This window comes from Uranotaenia lowii, chromosome 3 (genome assembly GCF_029784155.1).
Source record: "Uranotaenia lowii strain MFRU-FL chromosome 3, ASM2978415v1, whole genome shotgun sequence".
In the NCBI taxonomy this organism is placed as follows: domain Eukaryota; kingdom Metazoa; phylum Arthropoda; class Insecta; order Diptera; family Culicidae; genus Uranotaenia; species Uranotaenia lowii.
The window spans coordinates 109,228,619-109,247,049 of record NC_073693.1 but is presented as its reverse complement, the minus strand read 5'-3'; the positions used below and the strand labels follow the sequence as shown (position 1 = coordinate 109,247,049).

Sequence of the window (18,431 nt, the reverse complement as noted above, 5' to 3'; positions counted from 1 at the left end):
TACTCGAACTGCATGCATCTTTGAGGTTAAACACACTTTATTTGCAATTTTTGGCTGACTAAGCATTCAAAACTTTTTAAGTAAATAAATTAAAACACACCAAGGTCGTTTGACCTTTATTTACATTCCACAACCGGTTCCGCTAGAGAATTAGTTTTGTTCTAATATGCTTATTTTGGTCAATGAAATCAGTGATTTTTTATGTTAAAAAATTCGGTATTTTCAAATTTTAAAATTCTACCAAAAATCATTTTGCAACTAGTTATATCTCTATTAACTTCTAGTGAAAAAAAACGGGGAGGGTTCAAACAAAAATTCATCATAAAATAATGTTTTTTGTGGAGTTCTATAAAGTAATGAATTAAACATGCATTTTATTTTAATCATCTGTCACTAGATCGTTTGATAAATTTTTAAAAACTATACGAAATATGAATCTACTTACATTAAACAACAAACTTGTAGAAGAAACGGACCAAAAAAACCTTTTTTAACTTATGAAATAAGTGTTTGAAAAACCTTATAAATATGCTCACTTTGTTTACACTTGAGCTCACTCTGTTCGTAAATTTCACAGTTGGCAGCAGTGCAGCAGGACTGAAGCGAATTGGCTAACACATTCGATGAAAACGTTTACGTCGATGCTGTTTTGTTTTCGTTTTTCCTTGTTTACATTCGATTTTGCCGCTAGTGTGCGTTTGACGTTTACACTCTAAACTTTAAACACTCACTTTTTGATACACTGTTACTCTAATGGTAGGTCACACTCAGAAAAAAATAGCTACACGAACTTAGTTATAATGCTATACCATCTTGTTCACAACTAGCCGCATTGTATTTCCAATTCATCTCCACCTGTGCTTCCGAATGTTGATTCCGATTCTCTTTCGATGATACATGACATGAACCAGTTGCAAGACCCTTATCTAAGCACTGATGGTATTCAATGTTTTTCAGAATGGATATTCATAGATTATGATCTTGTTCTAACAAGATTTTTGAATGTAGACCGTTATTCAGGGTTTCCACTAAAGATGTACCGAATAGTGGTATTCGGCGAACGGCCGAATACCGAATACTGACCTTTTCAACTATACGGCCAAACGAATATTCGGAATTTTCTACTTCTATTTCTGATAAAAATCTTCTTTTTCTGCTATTTTGATGCCCCTCACGTTTTAAGTCGATTATTCCCAACCAGATGCATCAGATCTGTTTTAAGAAGAGATCTCTTTAATTTTCAAAATGTCACCATTAGCTGTGAGGACATCAGATGACTTGTCGCTTCTAGCACGTTTATCACAAAATAGATTGGGTTCCAGTGAAATCTGGGACAAAATATGTCAAAACTGGTGCAAAGCTTTTTAAAATTGCTTTTTTTTTCAATCGAGTTAGATTAATGTCTAATTTAAGCTAGATGTCATCAAAATAGTTGTCAAAAAGAACGATGTTCTTTAACCTTAAGCATACAACACTTTCTACGGCACGTATCCACACGGCAGGGTCTGAATGAGTTTTTGAATAACTTGTCAAAAAAGGGAAAGTCTGAACAGAAGAAAATAAGCGTTATTCTCAAACATATAAGTGGAAAAATTTAAAAAATTTCAAAGAGACATTTGATTTTTTTTTAATTTGATTTAGCAAAAAATCTGAATAAATCCGAGTTAAAATCTTGAAAGTTCAAAAAAATATGTGGCCATCCCGGTCAGACTTAACTTTTCTCGAATTCTTTATTTGGTTTATGAGCAAGCCAGGTTATATCAAGAAAATTTGGAATTAACGACAATCAAAGCATAAAGCTATCTACAGTGAAAAATACACGGAAACATCTAAAAAGTTTTACTGAAACCATGAGTTTTTTATGATTTTGAAGCTTTTTCAACATTACTATTCGATATTTTATAAATTATCCAATATCAGTTGAAAAATTTGACAAGTCTGTTCATGTATAAATAAAAATAAATAAATATTCGGCCTATTCGGCTGAATACCTAGCTCAACTATTCGGTGAGCCGAATATTTGGCTTAACGGTTTTTTGGCGGGTGGGTAAAAGTCGGGAATTTCTCCAAGGAATCGAGAATTTTTGGATCAGTTGTTTAGTGCATATATTCCAGTGAATCCAGTACTCCAGGATAATTGAAAACTTTGAAACTACCAAACCATTTTCTTCAAAAACTCGAAATTTAGAGCAATTTTAAAATGATAAAATTTTAGACTTATTCCAGTTATCACCGAAAAATAGTTGGTAGAAGTATGATATTTTTCATTTGAATTCCTTTGCGGTTTTAACCCTTTTAATACCTAGCCAAATCGCCACATTTGCAGAGGTTTACAAAAAAATTAATGAAAACGAAGGTAGAAGTGATATTTTCAAAATTCAAAAAGCGATGTTGTGTACAGAAAATGTCGAATATAAATACATTTTTTAACTTTTAAAATATTCATAGGTTTCATGTGATGGGGAAAATATCACATAAAAATCACGATAACGATAAATCGTCGTTCGGTGTTAAAAGAGTTAATTTGTCAACTTCCGTTTAACTAGCATATTCTTTTTGTACAAGTAACTGAAAATCTTAGCAAAAAGCCCGAACATCAACAAATAATGCAGAAAATTTAAATTTCGTGCTATTCATTATTAATTGACAAAGTATTAGAAATTAGAACTTCGATTATGGCTAATCAATGAATATTTAAATAGAGAATCGATTCACAAAAAAGAAGTAGAGGGAAGTGTTCCTAAATGCGTATATTGGCTAATATGCGCAAACAGTCGATTGACGAAATAACTGATAGATCAACATAACTAATCAGTGCAGTTTGGGGGTAATCCGCTTTTGACACATGGCATAAAAATTTGAATTGTTATACAAAGTAAAAAAAAAAATTAAAAATTTGAACAAGATTTTTAATAGTTTTGTTAAATCTATATCGAACTTTAATAATCGTGCGTACAGAATCTGTAAACAAAAAGTTAATGGCTTTTCCTTCTAGTTCACCTGGAATCGAAAATTCAACAAATTGAACCTTTAAGCAAACTTATGATTGACAAGATATTGGAATAAAATACACGTTTTAAATGCCTTATCAGGCAGGTTAAATGCTTCAATCAAGAAGAAATAGATAAGCCATATACATTTTTTACTTGTTATCATTGAAACATTAATTCTACGCTCGTTTACAATCGTACAGTGAAAATAGAAGAGCTTAATACTGATCTGATAAAAATAGGATATGAACAAAAAATTATCTTTAAATATGGCCATTTGGAATCCCTAAGTTTTATGACAAAAAACTTCACTCTAAACTTGTGATATCTAAAATTTGGCCAAAATTTCAACTTTGACGTACATGCTTAAGATCTGTTTCTACCATTTTCAATTAAATTTTACAAAAATTAGACTGCCCCAAATTTGTATGAGAAATTCAAGCTTGTGAAATGTTATGCGCTGCAGGCTTAAATTGATCCTAGGCCTAGTACAAGGTCTCATGCCAAATTTGGGTCAGATCGGTTCACGGGAAGAGGTCGCTCAACGAGCCTAAAGTTTGTATGGGATTTTGGGACATTTTGTTCGGGAGGAATTTCATGAATAACTGTCAAGGTATTTGCAGCTGCGGACGAAAACCCCGGTTTTTGTGAAAAACAAGACCATGGACTCCGAAATGTACAAGGAGGAGTGCCTTAAAAAGGTTTGTTTTTCGTACATTAGATCTCACAAAGGACCAGTAAAGTTTTCGCCAGATTTGGCATGCTGCCACTACAGCTAGGAGGTACTACAGTGGTATTGGGCCAACGGGTAGGTTTTGTCGAAAAGGACATCAACCAACCCAACTGCCCTAACTGCCCTAACTGCGAAAAATTTTGGGCAATTGTCAAGCAGAAGATGAAGAAGAATGGTAGGACGATTCGGGATGCAACAGAAATGAAAAGATTGTGAAACAAAATGGCCGCTGAGGTCAGTGAATAGGGTGTCCAAACTATGATGAGTGGTTCTAGACGAAAAGTTCGGAATTTCATCAAAACAACATCGAAATAATTTTTTTCTTATTTTTCCTTTGAAGTGCAATAAAAACCCAACATTTTGATTACAAAACATTTTTATGTCGTTTACATAGCTCTAAGATAGACCCTTTTTGATGCGTCCAGATTTTGCGTGATCCGTGCTTTAGTTACGAGTTTTATGGCTTTCTTTTAATTTATGTTAGAATTTAACATTTTGACTTTTATTGACCTTTCAAACGAGTATTTGGCTGGTTTTGCGATTGCCATGAGAAAATTTGAAACAACAGAATTTGAATATCATTTACAAGACTAAAATAGCGTATAGGATAGACGGAAATAAGTTTCTTGGAATCAAAACTACTGATGCTGGTTCGGTTTGGTCAGTTAATACATTTTGTCTCTTGTTAGAATGATTTGTATATTAAACTAAAGTTTCTTGAAAAAAGTGCATAAAATGCTGATGAAATTTCAGTTTTGGGTCAATTGATAAACTTTGCATGTTATTTGGTCAATGTCCACGATTCCCCACCATTTTTCAAAACCCAAAAAATATTGCTTTTTTTTAAACAGTCAGAACTTGGGAAAAACAACCTTTGAAAAATTTAATGAAAATGCCTAAATACCCTTAAAATGTAGAAAACCATACAATTTTTTTTATTTTAATTCTATTTTTATATAATAGAGAAGTTATTGAACAAAGAAAAAAAAGTGTCCCATGATTCCGCACTCTCCCATACATAAAATAAATAAAATAGCTGCTTAAGTTGTCCACCAAAAGTTTGGGATCACCCCGCCGTAAGTTGTATCGGTCAAAAGATTTTATTTCGTACGTATTTTTTTTTAATTATCTCAAGGACCATCCGCTCGGGATGAACAGAACTCATCCCGCACATAATATTAGTAACAAAGTAACAACGAAGAGCTGTCTAGGATGGCGATCTTGTTTTTTTTTAGTTCAGATGTTCAGATATATTCAGATCTGTAGATTCTGATGTTCAGAAACATTCATATTCAAAATACAGTACAGTATAAAGAATATCAGTCACATTGGAACTTCAGAACCGTTTCCTGATTTTCAAAAATATTACAAAGTACTGTTTACTAAATGATAAAATATGCTGTTTGTAATTTTCATCTCTACTTATTTCCTCCTCAGCCAGCAAACATTACGGCCTTCGTTAGATGTTTTGTTTCTCCATATCGTTTGCCAAATTTTCTTCTCCATGACAACTTCGCTTCGGGAGCCAAAAACGAGCTATTTTCGTACACTTTGGTTGTACTGAAGGCAACCGTTGTCCAAGGTCTGCTCTGCAGAAAATCCATCCTAGCTAGAGTCCTCCTGGTTCCCTATGGCCTGGGGAAAGCCTTGAATTCGGCCTTCTCGGATTGGTTGGCTAAAAATAGCTGCCGCACAGGCCTTCGATTAATGTTCATTCCTGTTCTTGTGTTGTTCAGAGCTGTTGTCTCCACAACGAAAGGCCTACCCAATCCCAGTTGTAGTAGCATGGAAACATGAAAATTTCTCTGCCAAGCCTCCCCGGAACCAGCAGCCGGAAGACCACCTAGCCCGTGTACAAGAGCTAAACCAAGGCCATTCACCCCGAATCGACGTCAGAGGCTCTACCGAGCACATGGGCCTAGTTAGAGTGGGACAGGAAACGGAAGAATGAATGAACGAGACAGGGAACATCGAACATCCAGCTGTGGAAAAAGCGTTGACCCAGTTTCTGGGCTACCCCATTTATGTACTTCCACAGCACTCCAGGATTTTATCGATTTTCTTTGCGGCTTCGCATTTTGGAATAGGTACATAACATGTAGGGATGCCGTTGTAAATGGCCTCTTTTCCACATTGGACAGGCCTTCCCGGGGCTTCCTCCTACCCTTAAAATTTCTACCGACCGAATCGAGTTTGTTTGCATTCACTCACGACTGAGGCATAACACAAAATTCGCTGAAAGCCTCCGTGCTCTCTCTCTCTCTCGAACGCCCCCAATCGAAAAGGATCTTCCTGGACTTCTATTTTTAGCATCGGCAAATTTCGCCTTGAGAGAAGGTGTCTTTCCACCATCGACTCAATAGAAACCACGTGGAAAATTTCAGGATCTAGGTAATTTGCTTACTTTGGGCAACCCCCCAAAAAAGAAGAACTCTGACGGTGGGTGGATGATGGTCCGTTTGGGTGTGTGCTCGCTTGTAAACTTTGGCGAAAAGGCTATTTATAGCAACGCAACGCTACGTGGTGTGTGGGTGATGACGTCAATGGGGAAATTCCACTTCCCACAAAAAGTGGGCACCGCACCACAAGCAGCAGCAGCACCATTCTCGAACGGAGGGGGAGGGAGGAAAGTTGGCAAAAATTGAATAAGCAATCAGCTTTGAGCTTTGAGGGTCCTTTGAAGATTAATTGGTAATTTTATTCTTCCACGCTATGCGGGATAATGCTGTGGGATATCCTTACAAAAACCATTATTGCTGAACGTCTGAGCCGGATATTTGGCAAATGTAACCATAAAGAACGTTAAGTTGAAAGCATTTTAGACTAATCCTGAGCAAAACCAAAAAACATCTTTTAATTTGAAATCACTAATTTTGGTTGCCCGAATATCTTTTTCTCGTTTAGCTTAAAATTTGGGAGTAATTAAAACTAATCATTGGTTAGAATTCTTATTATAAATTTGAAATTTGTATTTTGAGTTTAGACCCAAAGTCGGAAACAAAATACTATTTAAACTCAGATTTCAGATACAAATTTCAGAGTGAGAATTTAGGATCCAGAACTCAAAAATTGAAATTTTGATATCGGAAATCTAATGAATAATTTTAGGCACCATTAATTATGTTTGTTAATAAGTTAAACTAATTAAAAAAAATCTTTACAAATTTAAAACTTTGGCTAAAAAACGGTTATTTATTTTAGCCAAAGCCAAACACGGCATCATTGCATCGGTGGTAGTAATCCATTATAAGACTATCGACCGTAACGATTCGCAACCAAATCCCGGTTGTATCGAAACGCGATGATAATAAACTGTATAGGCAATCCATCGATTGATCCGTTTTGAATCTAAGGAAGCCTTTCTGAGCGATTACACACCATCTTTTTGCTCGTAATAAATAGATTGAAACCATCCCCCTACTAATGATAACACATGCAACGGAAATAGATTATGCAAACGGAACTGATAGAAACCGTTCTTATAAAGGGTGATACGGTCGAAATTTGGTCAAGGGAAAACGCGTGTAAATCGGTGAAATCGTTTATTTAAAAAATCAAATTAAATTTCTTTTTCAAGTTTAATTAGTATAAAATTCAGGAAAAATATTCAGTTAGGCTTCCGCTTTTCCAAATCCGAATTGCCGGGCCTTACGCTTAACCCCTGCCATCAGATTTTGTACAGCCACCTTGTCCACCTTCTTCGCCGCAGAAAGCCAGTTTGCCTTGAACTGCTGCTCGTCCTTAGCAGTTTTTTGGTCTTCTTTAGGTTCCGCTTGACAATAGCCCAGTATTTCTCAATTGGGCGGAGCTTTGGCCTGTTTGAAGGGTTCTTGTCCTTGGGAACCACGTTGTTGGCGGCGTACCACTCCATGGCCTTTTTACCGTAATGGCAAGATGCCAAATCCGGCCAAAACAGTACGGAACAATCGTGTTTCTTCAGGAAAGGCAGCAGACGTTTATTCAAACACTCTTTCACGTAAATTTCTTGGTTGACAGTGTCCCGGAAGCTATGAAAATGCTGCTTTTCAAGCCAAAGGTACAGATCAGAGTGCCTCCAGTAGGGTGGGTGCATACTGAGGAAAAGTAGGCAAGGGGTACTAAAAGTTTCTCATTGGTGGGGGGTGGAGACGGTGCGCTTTTTGACAGCGAATTGTTCGCCTACCATGCCTACGATTACGATTGCCTGTCACAAGGGTCACAAGATGGACGATTCCGTGCATTGGTATAAGAACACACCTAGCTTTACCCGCCTTGGTACAGATGACTTGCCAAACCGGATATTTCTTCGCGAACTTTGACAGTTTCATGTGCTTGAACATATTGGTTCCTTTCCCCTTCCTTTTGCCGTATAAAACTCCTGTCCCGGAAGCTGCTTGTAGTCGGCTTTGACGTAGGTTTCGTCGTCCATTACCACGCAGTCAAACTTCGTCAGCATCGTCGTGTACAGCCTCCGGGATCACGCATCGTTTTTTGGCTCGATGCACGGTTGTAGACGATTCACCCAGCTTATTTGTGGCATCTCGGAGAGAAAGGTTAGGGTTTCGCTTGAAACTACCGGCATCTCTCTTTGTCGTTTCAGCGGCTTCCGGTTTTCGATTTCCCCCCGAGCCAGACTTCCTGGCTGTCGACAAACGTTCCCCAAACTCTGTAATTACATTTGTAACGGTTGATTTGGCAACACGCACACACACACACACACACACACACACACACACACACACACACACACACACACACACACACACACACACACACACACACACACACACACACACACACACACACACACATACACACACACACACACACACACACACACACACACACATACACACACACACACACACACACACACACACACACACACACACACACACACACACACACACACACACACACACACACACACACACACACACACACACACACACACACACACACACACACACACGCACACACGCACACACACACACACACACACACACACACACACACACACACACACACACACACACACACACACACACACACACACACACACACACACACACACCTTTAAAATTAGGGGTGTTCAGGTTTTTTAAATGCAAAATTAAAAGAAATACGTCTAGTTGATATTGACCAAATTTTGACCGTATCACCCTTTAGTCTAAAAAATTACATCTGTTGGCTCATATTTACTAAATTGTTTTAAAATTATCTACAATCAATATTTTTTTGGACATTTTTATATAATGGACGAAAAGAATTCCTTATCGCTCATTCAAAATTTGTATCTGGTCTTAAAATTTACTGTGTTAAAGTGAATAATAATGTTTCTATTAACTATTTGAATATAAAACTGCGTTTTAGGCGTTTTCTAGTTATTAGTTAAAGATTAAAAAAGGGGTTTTAAGAGATTTTCTCTAAAACTATGTAAATAAAGCAGTGATTGAATTTTGCTGAGCATGAATTGATCAACCATCTCTCGCTCAACGCTTTACTCGGAAGCAAAGGTTGCTTTGAGGCAGCGAAAACGACAAAACCGATGATGCATACGCTCTCACATGACCCGCCTTCAAGAAGTAATATACATTCGAGGCAGCGAATCCAAAAAACCAAACGAATGGCTCTCACACATCTCCTGTTACATTCTTGAGGGAACCGAATTCAAAAGACAGAGCAAACCCGAGTCTCCTCGTTTGTGCCTGGATCGAATACCCGAGGTTTTTCTGCTATTGCTATTATTGCACAGCAACCGCACGCAGGCAGCTAGTTTTTTCGTTTCTTTTCCTCCCCTCTCCTTGCTCCATACGTTGCGGGCCTATACAATGCAATAAGTTCGGTTGTTGTCGTTGTTGCCTCAACCTTTGCGGCGAGGTTGAAGGTGTTCTCCTCAACGCAGCTATCGGCTTGAGTCCATCAAATTCAATAACGTAAATGAGTATGTGTGCCTCGTCTACTTCATGCATCATGTAGCGACCGAACGTTGAGAGAGTTCGTTCTGAGCAGCGAACGGATAGTGTCTCTCGGAGCAGATCCTCCTCATGGGGGGAGGTTTGAATGAATGTATATGTATCGTCTCCTGTATGACTATACGAGGCCTCAAAGTGTGTATTTTGAATGCCTCTGATGAGAAAATGGTTGAGGATTTCAATCAGGGTTGGCATAATTCAACGGTCAACGGTTAAATTGTCCTTCAAACTCATTTGACTGCTCCTTAACGACCAGTCAATTCGTTTGCCAGTCATTCATTCCCCAGTCATTTGAAGCTAAAATAATAACCTAGTCAAGCAATCGCATTTCAACGACCGATGACGAAAAAGAAACGCATTTATTATTATTGTTACTCCTGCCAGCAAGCCGAAGACGACCGAAGACGAAAAAGAAACGCATTTATTATTATTGTTGCTCCTGCCAGCAAGCCCGTTTTCAGTTTTTTATTGCTATTGTTGCTCTCTGCCAGCAAGTCGTTCAATTAGTTGTACCTGCTGGCAGCAGCCGATCGAGGATGTGTTGTAGGAGCTTCGCCAGTCGCATGACGGAGAAATGTTGATTGTTGTCGTCCTTTATCCGTCATGCGAGTAGTGAGGCTCCGTCAATTGAGTAAGGTGCCGGTCGTTTGATGAAAAAAAAACTAGTCGGGTCAAGCGTGACGGGCGAAATTTACCAACCCTGATTTCAATCACTGAAATAAAGTCTCAATATAGATTTTTCAGATTTATTTAGCCCCATGTTCATCATTTCGAAGTACTTTTACAACACACTATTTTGGAGTTCACGCTGAGAAGTAAGCTTTTTTGAAGATCGTTGTCAATATTTTTCATTTTCATCTGTAGAATTAGTTCAGTGCAATAGAATTGCAATATATTTCTTTAGAATTTTTATTTTTTTAATTTTTATTCAAATTGTTATTATTCTGGAGCATACAAATAACAATGCTTCCAAAAATTAGTGATTTCGATTTTCTGAAAATCTTTTTTTTATTTTTTATTTTTTATTTATTATTTGGAATATTCTTGTTACAATTGATTTTTATACAAATTTAACATGAATTTATATTCATATGTGTATACTTGGAAAACTAATTCTGGTTAAATGAAAGTTAAAGGTAGAGGAAGAAAAACAGTGCAACATCCTTTGGTTGGTTTCCAACGAAATATTTAAAACCTTCTTTATTCAACTTGTTCTTTAAAACAATTTGACAATATTGGTATTGCTTGATGCATATGGATAAGCACTTAAGAAAAATTTCAATCTTTTTGATGATACGACTTGTTTACGGAATTTTGAAATTTTGTTTCCCAAAGATTAAATGTAAACAAACATCAGTAGAACAGATTTTTTTTGAATAAATTCTAAATTTAAAATTGACTGAACAGTGAAAGTACTGGCACTTAAATCCGTAGGTATATCTCCGGCTCCATCACATAAATTTCAAATCTCTTTTTCTCACAATGAAGGTGAATAAATCTGCTATCAAAAGAAGAATTGTAGTACTGTTTATATTTGTGCTTAATGATCAACAAAACGATGACAGAAGTTTTGAAGAAGAATCAGTTTATTTTTCTATTTGGATTGTCCCCGGATTTTGCGGAAAGCAGGAGCGCCTGGAAAAGCTGAGGCCACCAAATTCAAATGATGCCCAATCAAAACGACTCGTCGAGAGACTACAATTTAACCTTAACCTTCAGAACCAAGGGATCCGGAATCGAAAATTACGGATGAGTATCGTTTTTTTTAGTGGGGAAGAGGGGGATCATTGCCAAAACAATTGCTATTAGCTGGTGATCGATACTTCAATATTTTTTATAACTTTGGTAGGATAAAATTAAAAGAAAACTATCCTGAATTTTATTTCAAGGGTATATTTTTCTTTTTTTCGAGTTTTTTTTTTCCTATGAGACCGGTATGAAAAACGGAGGGTACGACCACGCTTTTAATTAGAGTAGAGGTTCCGGATGATATGAAATTGTGATTCAAAAGAAGTGAAGAAATTTCAAAGAACCGGAAGTGGCAATTCAAAGGAACCAGGATACTTATATCATAGAAGATGATTAATTTACTGCAGCATCGATCCCATCATTTCAAGTTATTCATGAACTCGGCTGCTACAAAATATTGGTGATCCCTTTCCATTTTTATTCGTGTATCTGTGTTATTTTGAAACATTTTTTGGTTCATCAATCCTATTTGCCAAGTAGGATTTCCTTTAAACATAAATAATCCTTCCCTTACCTATCTGAAACAGCATCTTTATATGTAGGGTCGTATGAGTTCTCTGCACCCGAAAAGTTTATTTTGCTGTTTCAGACTATCCCAACATAATTACATTGACTTGACACGGTGTGTATTATGGTACCATACTAATCCTCAATAACAACCCTTGAAATGAGTATTGAATCCTGATACTAATTTTGGCATCTTGGGTTGGGCTCGATTATTTGTTTTACCCTGTGTATCAGCCAATTCAAGATGTGTATAGTCACCCAATGCTATGCTATGCTATGCTTAATGATCAACAAAACGATGAAAAACTTTTTTTTTAAAGAAATTTCGACTTCTTCGATGGTTTTAGACAGGCTTTATGCATTTTATATTCTTTTAAATTCTTTGAATTTCTATGGTCAATTCAAAACAATGATTTCAATAGGTTTTCTTCACAATTGGAATAAAATCCTAGAAATTATAATGGTTTTAACGTAACAATAATGTTCTATTAAATAATAATGAAATTTCACGCGCTTCAGACTAGTTTCGTATTGATCATTTGCAAATCTCCAATCATTTTCCAAAATTATCCGAACTTCAGAGTAGTATCAACCTGTTTTTAAATCGCTCATAATAGCCTTATTAATCTGTGTGTCATATCAATCTTATTTGAATCGTATAGTCTTAGGTTAGTTGAACAGTAGGATTTAAATTTAATTGCCATGGAGACCATAAGTTGTCAGATGATGTAATAATAATAAATTCACTCTTGCATAAGATCAACAATACTGTTGATATTTGTTAATTTAAGATCGACTCAATGAAAATCATTAAGCAAATATCGGCCAGCTGTAGAGTTAGCGGTTGAGTTTGTATTCAAAATTGCGTTTTAAAGGGTCGTTTCATTTTTTTTTATTCTGTATATTTATTCTCCTAACTTTTTTAAAGTTCAAATTAAGACTAACGTCTTAGCTCCAGATCGCATCACGATAAGCATTATCAAAAAAAGTTATAGCGGTTCCAAGTATTGAATAATTTTCTTAGTGTTTTAGCTTGTTTATTGAAATTCTCTCCGATGTTTTCACTATCAGAAAATCTGAAGATAATGGATTCAGAAGGAGTAATATATGCATTCAAAAAATCCTACCCTCTCAGACTGCAGACAGAATTTGCCAGTGGATTTTAAATGTTAAATTTAAAAGATATTATTTAAAGCACTTTTTTTGTTTTGTTGCGTATTTTCTATAACCAATTTAAAAAAAATTAAAAACAAAATCAGAGCCTTACTTAGCCTTGAACTTACCAGTTCAATTTAATATCTAGAAAAAATGTATGGGGAGTCACCGACCAAATCGGTATCTAATTTTGAATACGGCGAATGCGCCAACATCACTGTTTCGAGAAAAACATAGCCTAGAATCTATGTTTCATCATTTCCCGTTATTTTAAGGAATAAATGAAATATTTCTATTTAATGTTCTAGCTCAAATGTTAAATTTAAGGAAAATCTCTTGAATACTTCTTTAAAACCTTTAAAATTCTAGGAAACGTCAAAAAAAAATTGCAGTTATCTATTCAAATAGCTCGTAGCATTATTATTCACTTTTACACAGTACATAATCTTGATTTTTTTGACAATATTGCAGTACATAAGTGGTACTATAGTATTGCACATATTTTTCGTCCTCAACGCCAATTGCATAATCCAAAAAAGTAAACTCATGCTTGGTATAACCGTTGAACAATTTTAAACAAATTGTAGAATTGATATATGAACGATTTTCAATCGTTCATATTTTAAGAAGCAAAACACACACTGGTACTATTGTTGTTCCGCACACTGTATGTGGGGGGAGGAGATTTTCAAAGTAAAATCTTTCAAATTTTGTGAAGCATAAGTTTAAGAACTTACAAACATTCCCCAGTTATACAAGAAACAATGACGAATTTCTGTTCTTTTTAAATATCTTAATTTTTATTTCTTTGAAGCGTTATAACTCTGAAACTAGAGTAAGGGAGTTAAGGGCATAACGGCCACCTTACATTACTGTTTCGTGTTGTTCAGACACTAAAGAATTTTCCTTTTATTAGTTTATCATTTATGATCAATGCACTTTGCACTTTACTGTGAGTCGTATCATTCATCACACAAAGCAACGACAAACTAATGTATGTGTGTTTGAAGAATGCAAAAAAAATCACATACACTCACACATTATTTTTAAAGGTGGTTTGTTTCAAATAATCGATCATGAATGGTGAATGAAAAAAAAATCACCTTGATCAGAAATTAAACTCAAGTCCTCTGATTACCTCTCCGATACCTAAATACTTAACCAAATCGTCAGATGTATTTTGTCAAGTTGTTGTTCTATAATTCAGTTAACTTCGTTGAGTTGATTTTTTTTAAAACGAACACAAACACATACAGGATCTAAAGGAAACTTGATGTTTCCTCGAAGATATTCCTTTTTCTTAACTCTAAGCGAACATCTTCGGAGGATGTGATGGATAGGTATCTTACAAATGCTAAAACCACCAACCCACATAAGGTGAATAATGTATGCCGTGACCAGGGTTCGATCTAATGCCCGCTGTCTTAGAGGACTTGAAGGCTATCTTTTACACCACGGGCTGCGGCTGAATTCGCTGAAAGATTCTTCTATGACAGAAAAGGCTCATCGTGCCCTGATCAAAGGTGCTCTGTTTCCCTCGAGTCAACAAGTTAAAGTGAAAACGCATTTAAAATTGATTATAATTATAAATAAAACATTTTATATGTACCTCATGTAGCAGCATATGATAGATTAAGATGATTGAACAATCCTTAGAGTTTATTTTCCGGTGCTCAAAAATTATAAAATATTCGTCACTTAAGAACCTAGTTGGTTTTTTTTTTATATTTCTATAGAGATAATAAGGAAATCTCTTTTTTGTTGAAAAATGATACTATTGGAACTACAAAACTGTTCCTTGTGAAAAGTGTTTGAGAAAGTACATATTTTCTAAGAAAAGAGGAGTGCTCGGCTCACGCCGGTTGCTCGTTATGCCATTATCTTCCCTATATCGTTTCAAACTCTGAAGTTCAAAGCAATTTTAGTTGAAAATAAAATTGTCAGTTTTTTTGGTTTTTTATCAATTTTTATTTTGTTTATCATGCAACTTTAAATTTTTTAATAAATTGTCCTCGAAACGCTATATCACTAATCTAGAGATTATAAAGAATATCCAAAAAAAATCTGAATTTAGTACAAGAATTGCTTTAGAATGACTTTTTATAACACAAAATATGCTGTCAAATTACAGTAACCTTTTGGAAATTTTGTAAAAGGGTACTATCTACCCTAAATAATATAAAGTGGATTCATGGTTGAGTAAGTAGATATTGCACACATGTCGATTTGTTTTTTTTTTTTTTCATTCAAACACTTGCAAAGCCTTCTTCAAATCAACTGGAACTAATTCATTTTTAAGATATTGCTTTGGTTTCGGTTTTTATCTTTCATTCATTTGATTTTTTTTCCTATTTATGTTAACCAGAACCAGATTTCTGATCTGTTGGAAATAAATAGAAATCTAAGCAAAGTTACATACCGGTTATGTTAATGAGACTATGGTAAATAAACAAAATAATACAACTAGCAACCATGATGAAGTGTTGCTCCAGGATTGCCATTAATAAAACTTCTTGTGACTGTTGTTTCGGTTGAATGGACAAAGTTGATCAAGATCCTGTTACTTCATAACTGCTCTTCATTTACTTCGTTTGAAATGGATAAGAAATGATTAAGCAATGATTTGCTTATCTACTTTGTTATAATTATCCGTTAAATCTAAAAAAAAATGCCTGGCGCAAAAATGTTCGTTCAAATGATAACCATACTTTCGCTTTTGCAATCCCGAAATTTTCATTTTGAAGTCTTTTACTGATAGAAATCGTGATATTTCGTCTGTTCGTTTATTATAGGCTCGTTTTATTTATGTATGTATTTTTTTTTTCTTTCTCCATGGCGACCGTCACAGCTGCTTAACAAGTTTCAATAAGCCACACCCAACTGCACTAAAACCAAATAATAAAACATGACAAAAAACACGTTTATTTTACAGTCGGCTCACTAAAGGTTATGTCTTGAATGACTTTTTCATACAATTAGTTTCGCAATTCATCACTTCTAAAATTTACAGCGCAAATAACTCACTGTGATGAGATTGGCTAAAGATGTTTTTTATTTATTTGGATGACTTTTTATTTTTAAAAAAATATAAAAAATTATCTGAAAAAAAACGTTGTTTGATGGATCTGGCTTGTTTTCCTGTGAAACTAGGTGTTAGATGTTTTTGTCTCTGTTAGAGAGACTTTCAGCCTTTGGCTGATTTGTCTCTATAGAATATTTTAATTTTTTACTAAAATAATTCATATTTAGTGATTTTGAAACCCGTTATGGGCCCAGAACACAAAAAGTGATCAGTTATCAAAACATATTAAAAACTTGTTTATGCCATTTCCTTTCCTGTTGCATAAATAATTAAATACTGTTTCTAATCCATTCAAATTTCTTTCTCCTTTTCCAGATATCGCGACAGAGCATCGACGCCTGCAAGGACTACTTCCGGGACGATCTGCTGAAGTCGGACTGGACCCTGATGGTGGAGCTGAAGAAGACCTTCCAGATTTTGTAGTTTCCTTCTTTGGGTATAGTTTTGCACTATTTATTTCCTGCTTGTTGTTCTTCTTTTTCAATCCTCGTATTTTCTTCCGGCCGCGCCTATTTCACACTCCCCAGAAAAAAAATCGATTAAGCATGGAGTGAAAGTCTGCAGAACCAAACGTACTTTCAGTAGCAAACAATTGTACTTTTCACCCCGCCCCGAAATACCTCCAGCCTGCCACCTCTCGAGAACCGTAAGACTTGTTTAGGAATGAATGAATAAATCCGAATAATGCGTAACTAGTTTTGAATTTTTTTTTTTCTGAATTGTTACCACGGCCTTAAGCTTAGTGGGTTATTTTAAAGGTTTGATCCTCTTAACTTTCAGAGTATCGTTAGGTCATCAGTAGCATATGATAATCAATTTAACTGTTCGAAACTATTTTTTTTTTTTGCTGCTCTTTACCCAAAGGGTGCAACCTTATTCGTTTAATTTATGGTAGCAATACTAAAAATTTGATTAAGAAGAAAGGTAGTATGTTAACAAACCGCACGAGCAGCTTCCTCAGTCAGGTAGCGGTGTTTTAGTTTGATTTTGTTTTTTTTTCCTTAGAATTTTCGTTTTGAACGACATTTGGCCATGATCCAATTGAACCCCGCAGAAAATGATGGTAGCAGAAGAAGTTGATAGAAGTCCTTAGATAGATATTGTGATTGTAACTGGCCTCAGCAGTTTGAGCATGGTTAGGAAAGTGATTGTAAAGTTTCTAAAATTTCCGAAAAACATCGTGAAAGGATCTTGTAATAAAAAGAATGTGAAAAAGATAATGACAAGTTTACGAGTCCTTTATGAAAGAACGGTTCCATGCATTGTAGGTTTTAAGGGTAAAGTAAAACTGTAAGTAAATTTTTTTGGAAATTGACATATGTACAGTACCTATATTTTATTAATGTAAAGAAATAGCAATAAGCGCGCACGGCTATTTAAACTTTAAATTTGAATACTTTTTACTCTTATTATATATTTTCCAAATTTGTTTATAATTATTTTCAAATTATTGTTAATTTTTCTAAAATGTTATGACTAGATAGTAGTTCTACAAAATTTACCTTTTTGAACTTTGTAACTCAAACTGTAATATTTAAGAAATTGTACATAAGTAGGCTGAGCCCGTAGATTTCGGATTTGTTTTGATGTCAGTAAATTTGTAGCAAGTATTCAGAGAAGTTTTCAGATCTAACTCAAACTTTTGGAGGAACTTTCATTATTGTCCGATGTACGAAACAATTAACCTTCCGGAAAGCTGGTAGAGAAGAAGTAAGTGCCTTTGGAAAGGAAGGATTCCAAACCGACTGACATCAGAATTTTGGAATTGGATATGCAGAAATGCTGTGTCGAAATCGTCGAAATGGGCGAAATGGAGTTGAGTGAAAACCCTACATTTGTAGTGATACAGCAACAAAATGGACAGGAGTGAGGCAAGGAAGAGCCTAAAAGGAAAAATGCTGCTGATTTTCAAAACCCCAAAAAAGTTTCGAATCCAAGCCGGTATGAAGATCCAAATTTCAAGGACTAAAGCTAAGTACATTAATTTTTTCATTATCTTAAACTATCTTTTTCAATTTATGTTTTGTTTCATATTTGATTTCTGAATTTTCTATTTGGAGAATATTCTGAGGCATAAAAGAGTATAATTTTTGCATTTTGCAGAATCTTTTGATTCATTCCCAGTATGAAACTGGATTTTGTGATTTTTTTAATTGGATTTGATCTTTGATTTATAGCAATTTGGAAATGAATTATGCTTGTTGAGTTAATTGAAGAAATGGACCTCATCAATTATCATTACCATTTTCTCATATTTTTGT

At 35.2% G+C, this 18,431-nt stretch overlaps 1 protein-coding gene across 1 annotated transcript in view; it reads left to right on the top strand.

Annotated features, from left to right (window-relative positions):
* Positions 1–17,390, top strand: part of LOC129750825 (eukaryotic translation initiation factor 5B-like) — a 205,171-nt gene extending 187,781 nt beyond the window's left edge. The window contains exon 5 of the mRNA XM_055745905.1: positions 16,486–17,390. Coding sequence (XP_055601880.1) covers positions 16,486–16,593 — 108 coding nt within the window. The 3' untranslated portion in view covers positions 16,594–17,390. The remainder of the gene's footprint in view (positions 1–16,485) is intronic.
* Positions 17,391–18,431: the final 1,041 nt, after the last annotated feature.